General features: G+C 47.1%; 1 protein-coding gene across 4 annotated transcripts in view; it reads left to right on the forward strand.

Annotated features, from left to right (window-relative positions):
- The window catches only part of NPAS2 (neuronal PAS domain protein 2), a 181032-nt gene that overhangs the window by 114733 nt on the left and 46827 nt on the right, over positions 1 to 19472 (forward strand). For all 4 annotated transcript variants that reach the window (XM_017847801.1, XM_017847802.1, XM_017847803.1 and 1 more), the window contains exons 4-7: positions 1344 to 1435; positions 6142 to 6231; positions 16465 to 16585; positions 17592 to 17705. In XM_017847801.1, the coding sequence (XP_017703290.1) occupies positions 1344 to 1435; positions 6142 to 6231; positions 16465 to 16585; positions 17592 to 17705 (417 nt within the window). The remainder of the gene's footprint in view (positions 1 to 1343; positions 1436 to 6141; positions 6232 to 16464; positions 16586 to 17591; positions 17706 to 19472) is intronic.

Below are 19472 nucleotides of genomic sequence, written 5' to 3' on the forward strand. Positions count from 1 at the left end.
TCACTGCAAGCTCTGCCTGCCGGGTTCCCACAGTCTCCTGCCTCAGCCTCCCGAGGAGCTGGGACTACAGGTGCCCATCACCACCCGTGGCTAATTTGTTTTGTATTTTAGTAGAGACGGGGTTTCACCATGTTAGCCAGGATGGTCTCGATCTCCTGACCTCGTGATCTGCCCTCCTCTGCCTCCCAAAGTGCTGGGATTACAGGCGTGAGCCACTGCGCCCGGCCATAACTCAGTTCTTTACATCCTTTGTTCATGAGTAGCTGCTGCATTCACTCATATTCATTCATTCAAATGGCAGAATCCATTCCTCATGCTCCATGTAAGAGAGATTATCAAAAACACAGGCACAAAGGAAAGAGCCTTGAAATCTTTCTCCTGGCTTAAAGTTGATGGATTATCTGCCTGGACCATTTGCATTCTCCAGGAAGTTGTTAAACAGGTTAGTTTTATTCTCTGAGATATGAGTCTTATGTTCCTTAGCACCAAGGAAATAGTCTCTGAAGAAACCTATTACTACATGAAATGGAGCAAAATGTTGGTTTAAGATGGAGGATAAACAGAAGGAAAAACAAACATGTTTGATATTGCATTTGAGCTACCTGTAATTATCTTTTCAGAAATAATTTAATAATAGAACAAAACATTCATTAAAAGTGCAGAAGAGCTAAAATATTTAAGGAACCCCTTATAGGCCAATGACTATTTGAATTTATAAATGTGCATAATGTCTTCAGTACAAGGCAGTTGCATGAAATGGATAAACTGTAGATTAACCCCAATAAGTTTTGAGAAGAATACATTCTGTGTATGGGTATAGCGTGCTGTATTTCAATAACGGAAATGCGGAAAAATATGGTATGTTCTGTATAACACAGTGGGTTATTTTCCCCATGCCTAAGATGTATCTGGAATTTTTAAAATCCCAGGTCTGTGAAGTGTTTTGCTTCACCTGGACCATGAAGAAGCCACTTAGGAAGGTGTCACACCATCCCAGTGTTTGTTCCTGTTGCCTTCGTAGGTGGCAACTACCTAATTCCAACTGTTGGCGATGGAGTTCGTCATGTAGACATTCAGGGCTGTGGTACCACCTGCAAGGGCAGGCACCCCAGCCATAGAGAAGGTGGGGGATGATCCTCCCTAAAGCCTCATTAAGGGAGGTGAGAACATTCAAAGCTCCCAGTCCTTGGAAATCAGGGTAACATATTTCCTTATGCTGGCTTCTTAAATTAAACTACACAGAAGTTTACACAAAATTACACAGAAGTAACATGTGCTTCATCTGTTAATTCCAATTTCTAGGTGCCATTGACTATAAAGGCTTATTTGTGTCTCTTTTTTAGAAGTCTCAGCGCAAACGGAAATCTGTGACATTCAGCAAGACTGGAAGCCTTCATTCCTCAGTAATGAAGAATTCACCCAGCTGATGTTGGAGGTGAAATGCACTTTCAAAATCGCTTAAACAGTTGCCAGTTAAAATGTAGCTACTTGTTGCAGATAAGCCCCTGTGCCCAAAGGAAACTACCGTTCTTGATCCAGGGAAGGCTTGGCTTTGAAACAGGTACCCTCCCTGAGGCTCTCTGCCTGCCGTTGCCTGTGGGCCATGTCAACAAGAATCCCAAAGTTGAATGTGGTCACGTGCTTTCAACACAGTGACCACAGGATGAACCCCTTGATGGTATCACAACCAGAGGACACCTTGCTGGGGAGCCAGGAAGGGTGGGTTCGAGGTAGGTAGAGAGAGGAGAAGGACAGCGGGAAGATGAATCAGCTGGCACTGTCATTTGACTCAGAGAGTCTTCTCTTTAGACTGCTATGATTATACATGTTCTCTTAGTAGAAACACGTTTTGAAATTAAAAGTTGTCTTTTAAGGATATGCTTTGAACTTGAACTCATAATACACCCACATGGCATACAGATGTTAGCCACAGGGACCCGGTGCCTCCCCATCCGGCTCACGCCCTTTCTGTGCTGAGTGAGATGCTCATGTTCCTCCCTCTGGGTCAGAGGCCCCATACTCATCTATAGGGCTATATTTGTGAAAACCTGGCTGATCTCAACATCATATCTTTGATTATGGGTGAAACTCCTCAGTACAGATGAGCATAAGCCTCTACAGAAACAACTGCCAAGGTGCTGTGGTTTCTCACCTGGGGATAAGTTTCGGAGTATATGGATATGGCAGTGGGGCAGAAAAAGCTCCAGGCATGGCGTATCCAGGCCTGCCACCAAGAAGAGGTGAACTGGGACAGATGAGCTCAGCAAAGGGAAGTTAGACCAGTAGTTCCTGGCAGGGTGTTTGCAGAGTGGCTTCTGGGGATAAATCTTTCTCTCTCATATCTATGTGCCTATATAAGACTGATGTAAACTTCAATTTACATAGATTAACTTGCAGAAAACAGAAAGTACTGGAGTAAGAAAATGCCAGAATGAAGATGTCCAAATATTATGAAATGTAAACGCATTAATGAACATTTGCATAAGATGAAAGATACTTAAATCTACATGTGAACTATATTTAAAGAAAATACAGAACTTTCTGCAGAAGCAATGCATTTTTAAGTATGTTAAATTTAAAGCAGCTTGTGAAATGTTGAATTAATGTATCATTATGCTAATTTACATAAATCGATTTATCTTTTAATTCTTATGGAAAAGTAGTTAAAACACATAACCCTATAGCAGCAGCCTTTTTTTAAGAGCCTGTAGCACAACCTTTTTTTTTTTTTTTCCCAGTGAGTTTCAAACTATCAAAAGTATTTGAGGAAATAGGGCTTTTGTAAAGTTAAAAATGAATAAATTTCGGGGCTAGAAGACAGGACTGAGATTCAGGAGACTGGAATTTCTAGACAAGGAAGATTGATATTTGTATAGTCTTTACTTTCCCTTGCTCCCGGTGTAGATTCCTAGAAGCCGGTAGAAAGGAAATCATGCTAGATGAATGAATTGGATCTGAAATTAAGCTGCACAACCAGCAGGTCTTCTGGGTGAATGGCAGCTGTGAGTGGTCTGGGAAGGCCACCAACTAGTACTGCTGACCCTGACTGTGTCAGGCTTCTCTTCCAACCTGTTGCTCTTCACTCAGACCTAGTGCTGAGTGACTGGAGCCTTCTAGCATCTCCTTCCTGATGGCCTGAGCCCCAGCTGTGGTTGGGGGAGATGGAGAGCCTCCAGGGTGATGTCATCATTGTCCAGTGCAACCTTCCCATAGCATGGGTCTCTCTCCAGCTGCACCTCCCTCTGTTTTTTTCAGAGCCATTTCAGAGACTGTGAAGAATCCAGGTGCCATGTCTTAGTGGCCAGGATGTTCCCTTTTTAAAATGAGGACAGAGCCCAGGAGAGAACCCATCATGTCTCTAGGGAACTGCTAATGCCCTCCAGATGTGATTCCTGTCTTCTTCCATCTTCTCTCAAAGAGGCACAAAACCAGACTGCAGGGGGACTCACATAGCTGTGAAGTTTGAAAAAACAAAATTGACCTGGCTGCAGACCAGCTGAGCTGGTAAAGTATCAGCTGGCAAAGACTGTGGCTACCAGCATTGGAACAATTTCACTCAAGAGAAGACAAAGTGCCTGTGGCCCGGGGAATAGGGAGCTTGTGGAAATTTCTGAATTTTAATCAGAAAAGCAATCTCTTCTCTTAGCCCAGAGGTTGTCCCAGAGAACACAAGAAATGTTCCAACTGATTCAGGAATTAGCAGAAAGGGAAGGTTTCCTTTCCCTCTAGTGTGTGGCGGGTATAAAATTCTGAGCCATTATGGCTCCTTTGGAAACACCCCAGTCAAAAACACCCTTCCATGGAGAGGGGCACAGCACTTTGCAGTCTCTTGCTGTTGAATCCCTTTCAGATGCTACTGATGGGACTTCCAGAACCATAGCAAGCTTTCTCAAAGCAGTGACTCAGTGCAGCTCTCATAGAGTTGATGGAAATGCCAGTGAGCTGATGAAAGTTATCTTCCGTCTATAAATACCTTCAGCTTTTTAGCACTCGCTTGCTTTAGACATTCAGGAGGGACATGGGCTCTCTGTGCAAGACCATTTGCACTGCCCTTGCTTTACCCAGTTTTCCAATCTGCCTTTTCCAGAAAAGTCTCACTGATGTCATCAACAGTACCCTTAGCCCTTAAAAAAATTCACCTCCTAGAGGGCTGCCAAGATGACTTTAAAACATTTTTAGAAAAATACTTGGGAAGGAAAAGTTACTGGGATGTACTTCTTCGTTTACCGTAACTCACAAATCTAACCCAGCATTTCTCAATCTTGCCCTATGGTGATTTTGGACCTGGTAGTTCTTCGTTGTGGGGGCTGTCCTGCGTATTACAGGATGTTTGGCAGCACTAGATGCCAACACCGCCCACTCCAGTGGTGACAACCAAAAATGCCTCCAGACATTACCAAAATTACCCCCAGTTGAGAACCACTGATGTCATCCAAGAGGATGAGGTCCATTTAAGAAACGTACTTGAATCTGTTCTTCAGTCTAAATCCTGCCAGCTGTCAGTGTAAAATAATAAATGAGTCTACTGTTAACTTTCCTGGTGAAAAGAACTCTTCCCCATTTTGGCATATGCTACAAAGGTACCCTTCACACACTGCTCCTGGCCTCTTCCGGGTTTCTGCTGCCATGCACTTAACCACACCCTCCTCACGTGAAAGAATGAATGCCTTTTCGTCCACGCAGATTCTCAGACATCATGTGACCATCTGGTTGAGTGCATGCAACATGCTTCCAGAGCTTTCTAAGCACATATTTCACTTTTTTTCCTAAGCGGAAAAATTTCCAGATTCGGGAAAGATGGTCTTTCAAAGAAAAAGTCAGTGAATTGACAATGACAGGTTTCCAGTGAAAGTCTCCCTGGGCCTATTATTCCCTTAAAGACTTGCTTTCTGGAGAGGTAGGCTTCATTTCTAGTCTCCTCCCCTTCACTGGCACTCCTCCCCTTCACCTAGACAGCCAGGTGCCACTATGATCCTATTCTCTGCTGAATTATGTCATCTTTGTTTTAGAAATCAACTTTCAGATACATCTTATGAAAGCATTACAAGCACCCACACCAAAATAAATCCCAATAAGTAATCTAAAACCAGCAAAAGTGGCCGGGCGCAGTGGCTCACACCTGTCATCCCAGCACTTTGGGAGGCTGAGGCAGGCGGATCTCTTGAGGACAGGAGTTCAAGACCAGCCCGGCCAACATGGTGAAACCCTCTCTCTACTAAAAATACAAAAATTAGCTGGGCATGGTGGTGTGTGCCTGTAATACCAGCTACTTGGGAGGCTGAGGCAGGAGAATCGCTTGAACCTGGGAAGCGGAGGTTGCAGTGAGCCAAGATCGCCCCACTGCACTCCAGCCTGGGCGACAGTGAGACTCCATCTCAAAAAAAAAAAAAAAACCACGAGCAAAAGTATCTGCTTTATGAGAAAGCATTGCCCCCCTTCAACCTGTTATATCACAAGCACCCAGGACAGTGTACCCAGCATAGAGCAGGTACTCAGTAGAGACTTTCAAATGCATGAATTTTTCAGACATTCTGAAATGCTTATGGATCCAGTTGAGTTACACAACCCCCACACCCACCCAGCCCTGTAGAATCATGTGAATGTTCTTTACAAGCAGTTCCTTCAGTGGGCATTTGTCTTGTGGCAATGAATGTGAGCAGAGGCCCACCTCGGCCAACAGGCATACTTTCTGTTTCTCGTGCATCTGTTAGGTCTGATGTCTTTATCAGGGCAGATGTTTACCATTGAACTCAGTGATGGCAGGGGTAGGGAGATGGGAACCATCAGCTATGGCTTATGTTTTTAATGGCAATGGTGGTGTTTCTGAATCAGGCTAATAATGTGCTTATCATTAAACCTACTTAGAGAATTTCCATGGCTAAATGTTATTTTATTATGCCACTAGGTCACATTTTTCACTGATCCTGTAGTGCTTTTGCAAATGCTTTTCCTGGGCCAGACACATTCTCTGTAAGAAGCTGTCCTCCGTGGAAGGCCAAGAAGTGCCGTGAGGTTATTCGTGGAAATATTCTGAGGATTATCAAACAAAGCCAGTGTCCTGAAATAGTGTCCTCTGCTTCGGTGACATGCTCCTCCCTAAAAGCATTGCTAAGGAGCTTTCAAATGTTGCATTTTCCACAGGCATTAGATGGCTTCATTATCGCGGTGACAACAGACGGCAGCATCATCTATGTCTCTGACAGTATCACGCCTCTCCTTGGGCATTTACCGGTGAGTTTCTGCTCCAATGGCCTTAACCGGTTCACGTTATCATGTTTCTGTTGAGAATCATTAGATCTCAGATGGGAGGTGGTGCAGGTGTCAGGGGGCTGCAGGTGAGAAGGGGGTGGACAGTAAAGGACTACTGAGTTTTGGGGACAGGACCAGGCCGAGGTCAAGGTCCCAGGAGCCTTCCAGGAAAAGGGCAGATGCAGGTGTGTGCCATCCTGGAACAGGCAAGGCCTGGAGTGGGAGTTGTGGCTCCAGATTCTTTTCCGGGGTCAGAAATGGGGACTGATGAGAGAGTCACAGCACTGTTAGTGGAGCTCAGAGCCATCATGGAGGCTGACAGACATCCAGGGTCACCTGACAGCTGATCAAGGGAGAGGACAAAGATGACTTGGGTTGAAACATGGTTTGGGGCTTACTTGGCACATGTCTGAGGTTGCAGTTGGGTAGCAGCACTTGGTGGTGGTAAGGGTTCGGCAGCACGGCTAGTTCCTGGCGGTTCAACTGCTCTGGGAAGACTGATGTCTTGGAAGGCCTTGGGGAGTGAGGAGTGTCTGGGTGGACCTGGAGAGGGTCGGCTTTGCATTCCAGGAGTGCACCATGGACACTCCAGGATGGCACAAGGGGCTGTGGTATGGTCACAGGCCCTGACAGATGTCCCTCCCCACTCTTTCCCTCCTTTCCTTCCCTTCTTCTTCCCTCCTCCCTCTGCCTTTGTCCTCCCTCCCTACCTCCCTCCTCTCTGCATAAGCCTTGCTGGCTCTCTGGTAAGCCCTGACTCAGTGACTCTCAGGTCTGTACCTGGCTGGTGGAGGAGCCACCTTTGAGGCTCCTTCATGGGCATCTGACCAGGCTTCCATCTCCTGCCACACCACTGCCTGTTCCTACAGAGCCTGAGTGAGAATGACAGCTGTACCAGGAGCAGCAAGTGTGATGGACAAGAACAAAACGTCCTCTCTCTTCTGTCCTCTCTCCTCCCAGTGAGCCCAGCCCAAACTTCCCCAGCGCCCCCCGCACCTGCTCATCCGTGGATGGGCGGTCAGTTGATGTGACGAAAAGGGGAAAGCTTGCCCCGGGTTCCCACATAGGAAAGCTTGGGCCAGGATGATACTGGAGGACCATGGTTCCCTCTCCTTAGCTGCGCCTGCCCAGAGAGCAGTGTGGCCTTGTTCCACGGGCAGCTTCCATCTGCCTTAGAGTGATGAGCCCTGCCCTGCTGGTGGCCCAGGGCCCGCATCATCCTGGGCCGTACCTTTCCCTGGAAGCCACTCCCTCGTCCCACCGTTTCTGCAAACGATGCTGTGTGCGGATCGAAGCGCTGCCTACATTTTTCTTTGCATTCACTGAGCCGTGGCCCACAAAAGCATTTTTTATGTTGCTAAGCAGATGCCTTCCCATTAGGCCCTCATCTAACCTAATCTGTCTCCCCGTTGTGTTCCAGCCCATTTCCTAAAACAAGGGTGCGTCAGGCTGGTGGCGGGGAGCAGGGGGGCTCTCTCTTCTTGATAGCCGTCAGAAGAGGCTCATCCTCACTCAGCCTGAAGGAGGAAGCTGGGGGTGCAGCTGCACCTTGATGTTCATCTCTGGCCAGGAGGCCAGTGATAGGGCTGCCACCATTAATACAGAAGTGACCCCCATCATCAACCCAGATAAGCTGGGCTGATCTGAGTGTGTCTAAGGACAGAAGAGCTGGGGCACTTCTTTGGAGGGCGCTTATGTTTTGTATTGAATGGCAAGGGTTCGGCAGTGGTAGGCACTGACTGAAAGCAACCACACGTGGCCTGCTTATTGACCTGGGAATGAGAGATACGAGCCAGAGCTGTTTGAGTAAACAGGATTTGCACTGTTCTGCTTTACACTCTTGTAATTATCTGATGACCCAGTTGCTGTATGTGGCAGACAGGACTTAGAAAGTAAGAGGCAAATTCTTCCGACCTGAAATTACGGAGCAATTTAGGACCACTTTCATAAGTTATTTTCTAACTCTACAAGGGCCAGAAATGACCCGACTCTAATTTATCAATGCTGGACCCACTCAAATGCAAACTAAGAGTCTGTGTCTATACCCATGTCCAAACACAGGGAGTCAGCCCTCAACTCCCTGGTGCAGGTGAGCCTGGGCTGGGCAGTCCCCACATTTAACTGCAATTTACTTTTAGCTTTCATTGTCCAGTTTTCACCAAGATCCTCCTTTGCAAGTGGGTAGGCAAAGGCTGCTGAGGATGGACACTTCCCTGGTGCAGTCAGCATACAGCTGGTTGGGCGGAGGAGCGGATCTGGGAGTCAGACCTCCGTGACTTCCACTATGGCGAGGAAGCCCCAGTAGCCCAGGCAGTGAGGGGCAGAGCGGGGCTTACCATGGGGGCAGCTGACTGCAGAACCCAGCTTGGTCACCACTCTGCTCTGGTGTCTTTCTGGTGCCTAGGATTTGGGTCATACTTTAGGAATTCTGATTTTGGTGTGGTTTACTTAGATGCACACTTAATGATTAAATATCACTCCTTGTGAGCCCAGGTCCTTTCCACACATGATGCAACATTTCAAAACTTGTGAGGTTGTCTTTCCTTTGGAGTTTGCAATTTTGTTGAGAGATTTCACCCATTAAACCTTGGGTGACTAACACTGAGCACTTACAGTGTAGCAGGCACCCATTAAGAGTCACTCACATGCGTTGGTATGTGTAGGCGCATAGAACCATGCCCGGCCCGGAGCGAGGCTATATTATGTTTGCTCTCCTTATCCTTATGGATCCTATGAAGTACATAGTTACCCAGTTCACAGATGATGAAACTGAGGCACAGAGAGATTAAACAATGTACCTAAGGTTCCACAGCCAGCCAGTGAAGAGCTGGGTTTTAAACTCAGGCACTTTGGCTCCAGAGCTTGGTCCTTAACCACTCCTCAGAATCCTATACAGGACACAGTAAAGCTGGATGTTTTCAGGGTGTGGGGCTCCGAAAGCGAGAATGAGGAGCTGAGAGGTGGTGGTCAGTCCTCGAGGAAGAAGCGGCTCTTCTTCGTGGAGATTGGGACACAGGGTAGCAGAGGGCAGGAGGCTGGGGACCCCGGCAGCAATACCCCTCTTGGTGTCACACCAAGCACAGGCTGGCCTGCCAGGGTCCCATCCCACGCCGCTTGTGTGACTGGGGATTGGAGAGCCATTGTAAGGGGGACAAGAGCAGCCAGAATTCCTTCCCACTTCTCAGGCTGTGGGGCTTCAAGTCTCTCTCTCTTTCCTTCACACTGCCAGCATCTCAGATGTAACAGAAGCTCGTGTGATAGATTTTTGTACAGCAGTTTCTGATGACATAGCCTAGAACTTTCTTTATCAAATTGGCAGAGAAAAAAAAGAGAATAAAATAGCTCAAAGCAAAGTGATTTTAAGATGAGAACTGGCAGGCATAGTGGCTCACGTCTGTAATCTCAGCACTTTGGGAGACTGAGGTGGGTGGATCACTTGAGGTCAGGAGTCCAAGACCAGCCTAGGTAACACAGCAACACCCTGGCTCTACGAAAAATCCAAAAATTGGTCAGGTGTGGTGGCGTGTGCCTGTAGTTGAGAGCTACTTGAGAGGCTGACGTGGGAAGATCGCTTGAGCCTGGGAGGAGGGGGTTGCAGTGAGCCGAGATCACGCCACTGCACCTCAGCCAGGGTGACAGAGTGAGACCTGTCTCAAAAACAAAATAACAATAATAATGAGAATTTTTCAGTAATGGCAACACCAGCACATTTTAGTGTCTAGAACTGACACAGGCAAGGAACATAAGCAAGACAGACGTGCATACAATGGAGGCCAAGGGCTCACGGGAGCTTCTGGAATGAAAACCTTGCAGGAGAGATGCAAGGGGCATGAGTCACGTGCCTTGGACAGAATGGGGAAAGGGTATGGCTGAGGCAGAACCAAATGAGAGACCAAAAGTAGGCATAATCTGTGTTTCCTGTTTGGGCATTTTTTTTTTTTTTTTTTTGACTTTTTGAAAGTTAGCTTCCTGGGTTACTTTCTGATTTGTTCATAGATGCGGTGTTGTCTGATGAGCTGGACCATGCTAAGCTCTTAAGGCAAACATCATATCCCCAGCCCTGAACATTTGCCATGTGCCTAAGTGTTCATTGAACGAGGGACTGAGTTCATAACTGGGGTTATGAGCAACTGCAGGCAGCTTGCCACGGGTGGGGAGTGCCTTGCATGTGAGAACTGTGTGTATGGATAACCCTACCTTCCCCAAGGAAAATAAGGCACAAGTGTTCCTAAAACTGGAGAAATCTGCAGGCCAGAAAATACCTCCATATCATGCTGGCTCGCCAGGTACAAGCCCCAGCAAGAAGAAAGTACAAGACCAGAATGGGATTTGGAGCCAAGTTCCTGTGGAAGGGGCACAGCAGGAAGAGGTCCCAGAAAAGGAAAGCCAAAGCCCCTGGCCTGTGTTACCACAAAACACAGCAGCAAGGCCAAGACCATGAGACATGCTTTTCAGGAAGCATCCCTCTGCCCTTCCCACCCCACCCTGCCCTCACCTGCTGGAAGCTCCCACCTGATCCACATCATTTTGTCAGAGGTGTCTCTGGGTCGGAGCAGAGCCCTGACAGGTGTGGTTGCAGCTTAGAGTGGATCATGGATTAAAATATTCCAGGCCTCTAGTTAGTTTTTTTTATGCCTTTTGATTTTTATATACCATACAGATGTGTGTATAAAACATACGTTCAGTATTAAATTGATTGAGTGAATATACATGCAGCTGTCACTGAGGTGAAGACATAGAACGTGGCTGGGACCACGGAAGCTCCTGTCTGCCCCTTTTTCATCACACCCCCACCTTCCACTTGGTGGCAACCGTTTTCCTGACTTTTAAAATGGTTGTTTGCTTGCTTTCCTTTGTAGTTTCACCAACTTTGACTTCACTGCTAAACTCTTAAGTTGGTGTCGCCTTTTGTTTCACTGTATGTAATGGAATCATTGAAAATGGACTCCTGTGACTTCTCCTTTTGCTCAGCACCATTTGTGCGGTGCACCTGCCTCACACTGGCAGATGTAGCTGCTGTGGGCTCTTCTTATTGCTGGGTAGTGTTCCGTCGTAGGAATGTGCTGCAATTCCTGCGTTCATCTCAGTTAGGAATTCTTGGAAGTTACTTCCGTGAACATCCTGTAGTGTTTCCTGATGAACGTTTGCAAGCATCCCTGGAGGACTGACTAGGTGGAGAATGGCTGGGTTGAGGGAAGCTCTGCCTCCACCTTTACGAAATAATGCCAGAATGATTCCATAGCGGTGGCACCAGTTTGCCCCGCACCAGCAAGGTGGAGACATCGCCGTGCTGTGGCATCAGAACTTGGCATTGTCAGACTTCTTGTTTTTGTCAGTCTAGTACATGAAGGTGTCTCATGGAGTTTTACTTTGCTTTTCTCTCAGTTACCAATGAGATTGAGTGTCTGTATGTTTGTCAACTATTTAGATTCCATCTGTTCTGAATTACCTGCTCAGGTGTTTGGACATCCTCCCCTTTGATTGGGTTTTTTCTTGCAATTGTGAGGAGGCTTGCTTTCTGCGATCCAGGCACAAGCTGTGGGCAGGTATTGTTTTAACTGCCTCTCATTCACCCCACTCTAGGGTAATGGGGATGTCTGAACACTCCGCAGCTGACACTGGATGAGGCCAACAGCAGTTAATTAGTCACAGATACTCACACCCCAGAGGAGGACCGCACAGGGCCACAGAGGGGTGCCCGTGGGAAGAGAGTGAACCAGCAGAGGCTATGGGAGGCAGGCTCTGCAGTAACAAGAGGGTGAGGTGACCCCCGGTCCCCACAAGAGGATGGGATTGACTTGTTTGAATAATTTCACAACCTGCTACTCAGGGATGAGCAGAAACTGTACCTGCCCCCGTGATAAGAAGGGGGTTTGGCTGGGGGGCCTCATCTGTGTGGGGAGGGAGCCTGCAGTTAGGCCATTTGAGGCCCTTCCAATTTTACCAGATACCAAGGCAGCATATAATTTAGAACTTTAATTTTGGGCCATACCACAGACGTATGTGTTGCAAATATCCTGTCTCACTTTGTGGCTTACCTTTCCCCCTTTTTTAGGGCATTTTGATGAACAGAGATTCTTTCTGTATAATTCATGCCTTTTATATCGCAATTAATTCTTACTGTTACAAAGTCAAAGCCATTCTCTACAATGCCTTCTGAAAGCTTAGCTGTATGGCCATGAGTTTGACTTTGAATCTAAACTGAATCTAAGTGGATCAAATATGCCGCCAACTTCCTGGTCCTTTAGGGAGCCTAAGACCCCAAGTGACTTCCCATAAGCCCTTCTTTTCTCAAGGTGAACTTTCTCCAGGGCTGCTCACCGTTCCCTCTTCTCGCTGCAGCCAGCACAGATCTCAAGCCAAAACCGCCAGAGCGCCTCAGGGACACTCTGGGAGGAAGTGTCCATCCAGCCCACTTCCAGCTCAGCCTCACTGTGCTTTTAGTACAGGCTCATTTAACACAGCTGGGTGTCACTGCACTGGTGCTGCTTGTTCAAGGCCCATCAGGCAGTTGGGAGCGGGGACTGCCCACCTCCACGGGCAGGTGACCTTCCCGATCGTGGGACTCTGCTGTGAAGACGGCTGTGGATGGCACATTCCTTCCCTTGCCTCCGTAACTGCTATTATTTGAATAAACAGAACTCAGCTCATTCAGGGGATCATTCAACTGTAGATGTCATCTTCTCTCCTGTAAGCACTAGGGTTAAAATTTCAAATGATCATTGTTTGTGTTGGTTTTCAGCATGTGGAAATAGCGTAATAGCAATGTACTAGCAAATACATACAAGAGCCAAGCACAGTCTGAAGCCTTTTCTGTGTGTTAACTCATCATCCTCGCAACCTCCCACATATCATACCTGCCCCTACTTGCATCCAGCATTCATCTTGATTCTGTGCAGAACCTGTGGCCTGATACTGGCCCTTGGACCTATATCAGTAAGTTCTCTCACACAAGTGACCCGGCCAGGCAGCCACCCAGCCTTGCTCTCTGCCACACCCAATGTCAGGGGAAGTGGCTTCAGATGGAGCCCTCCAAGAAGAGGCCATGGAGTCACTTAGTTTTCATTTTCAAGTATTTGAAATATCTTTAAGAAGAAAGACTACTGTCATCTGTGAACATGAGTCATCTTCTAAAAAAACTAGAGAGAATGGGCTTAAAATAAAACCAGAACATCCGAAGAAACTTGGAGAAAGCCAGAATGAGAAATGGTAGCATAGATGAGAGAGGATCCTGGTCGAGTTTAGTCCGTAAAGATAAAGGCCAGTGGGTCCGAGCCAGAGCCTGTGGAAGCCACGCTGAGTCCTTCCTTTCCCTCCTCCCGTCCTCCGATCAGCCACCAAGCTGTGTCCACTGTCCTCACATCCACCGGAACACTGACTGCAGGCAGAGAGGGGTTCTGCCTGCTTCCCAACGTGTCTTCCCCGTGTCCAACAGCGGCTGGCACGTGGTGGCTCTCAGTGAGTATTGGTTAGACTACAATATTGATGAGTTGCCTGGGACTCTGTCTGCTCCTCTCCACTCCTTCCCCTGTCTCTATTGAGACCCTGGCCGTCTCCAGCCTGGGTCTCCAGTGCTCTCTCCCTCCAAACCACACACAGGATCTCTTTAAAACACATGAGCAGTTTGACCACCCTCTTCCTTCAGGTGCTTCATGGCTCCTCCTGGCACAGGGTCGAGCCCTGACTCCTCTGAGGCCTCTCTCATCTGGGCCCTGCTTCCCTGTGCAACCTCCTCTCTCATGGCTTCTCACCCTCCCTGTTGTTCCCCACCTTCCTGCAGTATGGTCAGAGCGCCCACCTCATGCCCCTGTGCACGCTGAATGCCCTGACTGGAGCACCTTCCCACCCTGACTGTCTGGCAGACCCTGTCTTGTCCCCCGGTTCCCACTCAAGGATTCCTCCTTCTGGGAATTGTTCCCCAGGAGTCTCCTCTACCCTGTCATTTTGGAGGCAGCGCACCATCCGCAGTGTTCCCTGGGCCCCTTGTTTTAATACCTGTCATAGTGCTGGCCACACCATTCTTTCAGCTGGTCAGTGCAGTATTATCGAAGGCCAGGCACCGTCCTGGACATCGGGGATGTGGTGGTGAACAAGGCACTGGGCCCTGCTCTCCTGGAGCTCCGGTTGGAGGGAGGGAGGCAGAGTGCACCAGTCAGCACACAGCTGTACAGGAAAACGTCACTGTGGTGCAGGTGCCCTTGTAGTCATTCTGTAACTGGCCATTCAGTGCCTAATCACACTTGGCATTTATTGAATGTCTGCCATGTGCTGTTTTATCAGCAGTGGAGGCCAGTGAGCTCATGGAACCCTCATGGTTTCCTCCTCTTGCAACTGAGGAAAATGCGGCATGGAGGGGCAGAACCTGCTTTCAAGCCTGGGCTCTGAGCTCTCACCTGCCTTGCCATGATACTAGTCACCTGATGTCCCATCAAGGCGGTCATTGTTCCCTCAGAGGCCCTTAAATCATCAGTGGGGGTGGAGGGTGTCACCTGGGGCTTTCTCAGAGGCAGTGACTTCAAAGCAGGGACCTGAAGGTTGCACAGGGGTTCGTTAAACACAAGGGCAGGGTGCAGCATCTTCCTGCCTGAGGAAACAGCCCAGGAGCAGTCGGAAGCCAAGAGACCGTTGTGACTTGATCTGATATGAGCTGCTTTGACTGCTGATGGAGAACAAATTTGGTGCTGAACAATAGAACAAATAGGCACCAAAGTGGATGTGGGAAGACCAGTTTGGCCAAATCATTCCCGGGCAAGAGAGGATAGGGGTCTGGACTAGGGTGGAAGCTGGAGAAATAGAAGAGGATGGAGCAGAGAATTTGAGGGAGAAAAATGGTCAGCATTTGGACACTGTTTGGTTTGAGGGTGAGGACGAGAAGGAGAGGAGACAAAGATGCCACCAGAGTGTCTGGGACAGGCAGGTGACCAACCGATGATACTGTTGATGGAGATGCAAACACCGGGGTTGGAGATGGTATGGGTGGGAAAGAATGCTGATGTTCGGGACATGTGTGCATCTGTGGTCCCCAGGGAGCATGTGAGTGGCAGTTGGAACGTTGAGGCTGGCTCATGAGAGAGTTGGCTGGATATTCAAATCTGAAAGTGTATACAGATTGTGTTTGAAGCTCTGAGAGTGGATGAGTTTATTGAGGGAAACTGAGGAAGAGAGAGGTGCCTGTCTCCTCTGTCCGCTGTGAGCTCCTACCTGCATATCCAATATGGTAGCCACTAGCTACATGTGGCTGTTTAAATTTCAATTCAAATTAAATGGGCCAGGCTTGATGGCTCACGCCTGTAATCCCAACACTTTGGGAGGCCGAGGCAGGCGGATCACCTGAGGTCAGGAGTTCAAGACCAGCCTGGCCAACACGGTGAAACCCATCTCTACTAAAAATACAAAAAATTAGCTTTGCATGGTGGCAGACGCCTGTAATTTCAGCTGCTTGGGAGGCTGAGGCAGGAGAATCTCTTGAACCCAGAAGGTGGAGGTTGCAGTGAGCTGAGATCGCACCATTGCTCTTCAACCTGGGCAACAAGGGCAGCACTCCATCTCAAAAAATAAAATAAAATAAATTTGAAATTCAGTCCCTTGTTCACTAGCCATGTTTCAAGTGCTCAGTAACCGTGTGGCTAGTGGCTCCTGTTACAGGCAGCGCAGATGACAGACCATTTCCATCATCACAGATAGTTCTATTGGACACCACTCAATCTTTACCTTATCTTTATTTTGTAGCTACAGTGCCAAGGTACTCAGAAAAACACGTGCAGTTCCGTAACTTAAAGACGTTTAAGAAGTAGACAGGCAGCCCTTTGCTGCCCTAAGGGTCAGGAAAGGAACCCCATGGGCTCTTTGGAGCCATTTAAATAAATGATTGGCCTCGTACCGGGTGTGCACAGGGGCCATGCCACCCGAGCCAACGCACAGGAGTGTCAGCAAACAGCACTTCTCAAGCGAGAGGAGTCCTTCCTACGTTTGTCTGACTTCACTCTTAGTTCCCTCGTGGGCCCACAGACAACAGCACATACGTATTTGAACACCTACAACCTTTTAGGTAACTGTTTAAAACAAGGGAGTGATAAACTGAGAGTGTCCACAGAAAATCAGATATTGAACTTTCCATTTCAGAAACCAGTTCTGCGTTGTGAATGTGCAGTTTTGTTTTGCTTTTGTTTTCATCTGCGTTGAGGGTGTACCTTTGTCCTTTATTTTCTTTTGCAGTCGGATGTCATGGATCAGAATTTGTTAAATTTCCTCCCAGAACAAGAACATTCAGAAGTTTATAAAATCCTTTCTTCCCATATGCTTGTGACGGATTCCCCCTCCCCAGAATACTTAAAATGTAAGTTTAATTTTGTGGTTTTACAAGCTAGAAAGATGAGAATTTTGCTTTTGAAAGGAGGTTAGAATGAATTAAGAAGGGAGAACTAATTTTAAGAATAATTTTCCTCATGACTCAGAACATTTCCAAGATCCTTAGAGGTATATTTTAGGTTTAAAGCTAAAACTGGAATTTGGAATATGTAAGACATTTGGCTTTTATGTGGAAAATTTGAAAGCAGAGAACTCAAGAATAATAATTTATTTTGTGTATATGACAAGATTCCTCTTTTTTTTTACATGAGAGTCTTTTAGTAAGAAACAGTGCAAACATCAGTGAGGAATCAGCTCATCGTGGAGGATACTGTGATGCTAAATTCATATAATATCAAGAAACCAACTGAAAACTGAATCATTAGGTCCAAAATGCAAATTCTGTCCTCCTGAGGCTCTCACCTGGTTATTTATATACATTTTTGTGTTCTGTGGAATTTAGAAGTTTTTATCAAAATATTTGGCAACCTAGATAGAAGGCTAACCTTGATGCCCCATGAACCACGTGTCGCTTAACGAAGCATACACCATTGCATGAGGTAGCAAAGCTGCTTGCATCAGTGCAAGCCTGAGTCCATTTTCCATGAATAATCTGTCCTGTCATACGTCTGATTTTACTTCAAAGCAAAAAGATTAAATTAAAGGGAGCAGCTCTATATGAGCTGCTTTATTTTAATATACCATATGAAAACAGCTGGAACGAATCAATGCCGACGTCACCAACCACAGACATCTGGGAGCAAATTAAGACTAATTGGGTCCATGTATGGAATGCAAAATATCTATGAATGATGGAAGGAAACCCCTGTGCAGCAAGGGTTACAAACCAGGTCCAAAAGTCAGTTGTAATGAGAGAACTAGCCTGGCCATGTGTAGACTAAATCCCGTAAGAGTTTTCACAGAGACGCTACTTGTTTAGAGTCTGTGCGATGCTCACGACCCCTTTCTCTCCTCTTCTTCCTTTAACGGCCCAGCTGACAGCGATTTAGAGTTTTATTGCCACCTTCTCAGAGGCAGCTTGAACCCAAAGGAATTTCCAACTTATGAATACATAAAATTTGTAGGAAATTTTCGCTCTTACAACAATGGTAAGCTTTAATTGTCATATAATTGTGACAGTGTCTTTTCTCATGCAAACGTGCACATGGGGGCATTAAGAATCGCCCAGGGAGGAGGAGGGAGAACGTGTGCTTTTCACATTTGCATTTGAATTTTCAAGTCCCCAGGATGTGTTTTTGTGCTCATCAATGTTCTCTCCCATTCGAGAGGAACACACTCCCACACCTGTTTGTGCCGGTGCACACAGTCCCGCTGAAACACACGTTATTCGTTTATTTATCTTCAGGCTGATGAAATAATTCTGTACTGTGAGAAACAACGTACAGTGAATACAGAACAGGCTCAGCCTACACACTCTGCCGAACAGGCCTTCGTGGTGACTTGACGATCCATAACCTTTGCCTTCTGCACTTTTTCCCTCCCCTCGCAGTACTGCTGTGAGCGTGCTTTAGTAGACCCGGTCCGTAGCTCTTCTGCTCACTGTGGCCCTAATGCACAGCCAAGGGGTCATTTGACAATGAGCCAGCAATCTGCATCGGATGAATTATCAAGCAGGATAAGCCAAGCAGCAAAGTCTTATTTTCTGAAATTACCCGGATACCTAATTGTCTAAACTCTGACTGCAGAGACAACAACTCTGAACTAGACTAAAACACTTATTTTCTCTTTTGACCCCTGTGAAATGGGAATGCAGGTCTGAGGCCAGGAATTCAGAAACCAAATCCCGAGCTGACTTGGTTATGGGCTGAGCTCATGAAGGCCTGCATTTTGTTTTCTGGGCTCCTCCAAACAATACAAAACAAATCACTTTGAAACAGCTAACATTTCATAAAGCAGCAAAGATGGGAAAAAAAAAAAAAGTGTTGACAGGGAAAAGGGAAAAAAGAGGAAATGAGAAAATACCAAAGGAATCAAAACAGAAAGATGAGCTGCAGAAATGAGGGGGAGATGCAGAGAACAGAAGATGACAGCGTTAACTTCTGCGGCGTTCTTTACCGCTGTTTCACTCTGGACATGGTGGGTCTATCCCCTCAGTCAAATTAGTGCCAGGGTTTCTATTAGAAACAGCCAAAGTAATGGCACCAAGTCCTCACATTGAGGCTAAGCAGGATTTTTCCTTCCACCTCAGATGGTCCTTTGTTGTATGTTATTTGCATAAATATACATGCTTTGTTTAAAAGGCTCCAACTAGATGCTAAAACTTTAGTGTAATCCTGCCAGCATGATTTTCAGGTCCAGGGTGCAGGACTTATGCCTGGATGGTGGGCTGCTTGGCCAACTGGGAGGCCCTTCTAGGAACAGACCCATCCAGGGCTTAAGGTGGTCGCAAGTGGTGGGAGGTCCATCCTCCCAAGTGGCCCCCTACGTCTGGGCAAAGTCAGATAAAGCCAAGGCCTAACCATGCCTCATCCTACACATCTGAAGGGCTTGCCCAAACTTCATGAAATGAATGTTTAATGAACCACACAAAGGAGTCAATGGAAGCTCGCTGGGCTACTCAGTTAAAGAAACTGACCTAAGAGGCACCCTCATAGAGAACCCAGCATCATACTAACCCTGGTGCAGTGGTTCTTTGGGTGAGGCAGCTTGTTAAGAGGCAGATCCTCAGCCTTTGCCCTGAAGAGTCTAGCTCAGGAGATCGGAGGGTAGGGCCCAGGAACGTGCAGTTGGGGAGTGCTCTGGGGTTCTGCTTCCAGGGGCTATGGACTTTGAAAAGCACTGCCCTAGTGTGATACCAGTGCCATTCTGTAGAGAATGCAGTGGCCTTCCTCCCAGACAACTTTATCATTGAGTTA

Source organism: Rhinopithecus bieti, unplaced genomic scaffold (genome assembly GCF_001698545.2).
Source record: "Rhinopithecus bieti isolate Rb0 unplaced genomic scaffold, ASM169854v2 scaffold_28016, whole genome shotgun sequence".
Classification (NCBI taxonomy): Eukaryota; Metazoa; Chordata; class Mammalia; order Primates; family Cercopithecidae; genus Rhinopithecus; species Rhinopithecus bieti.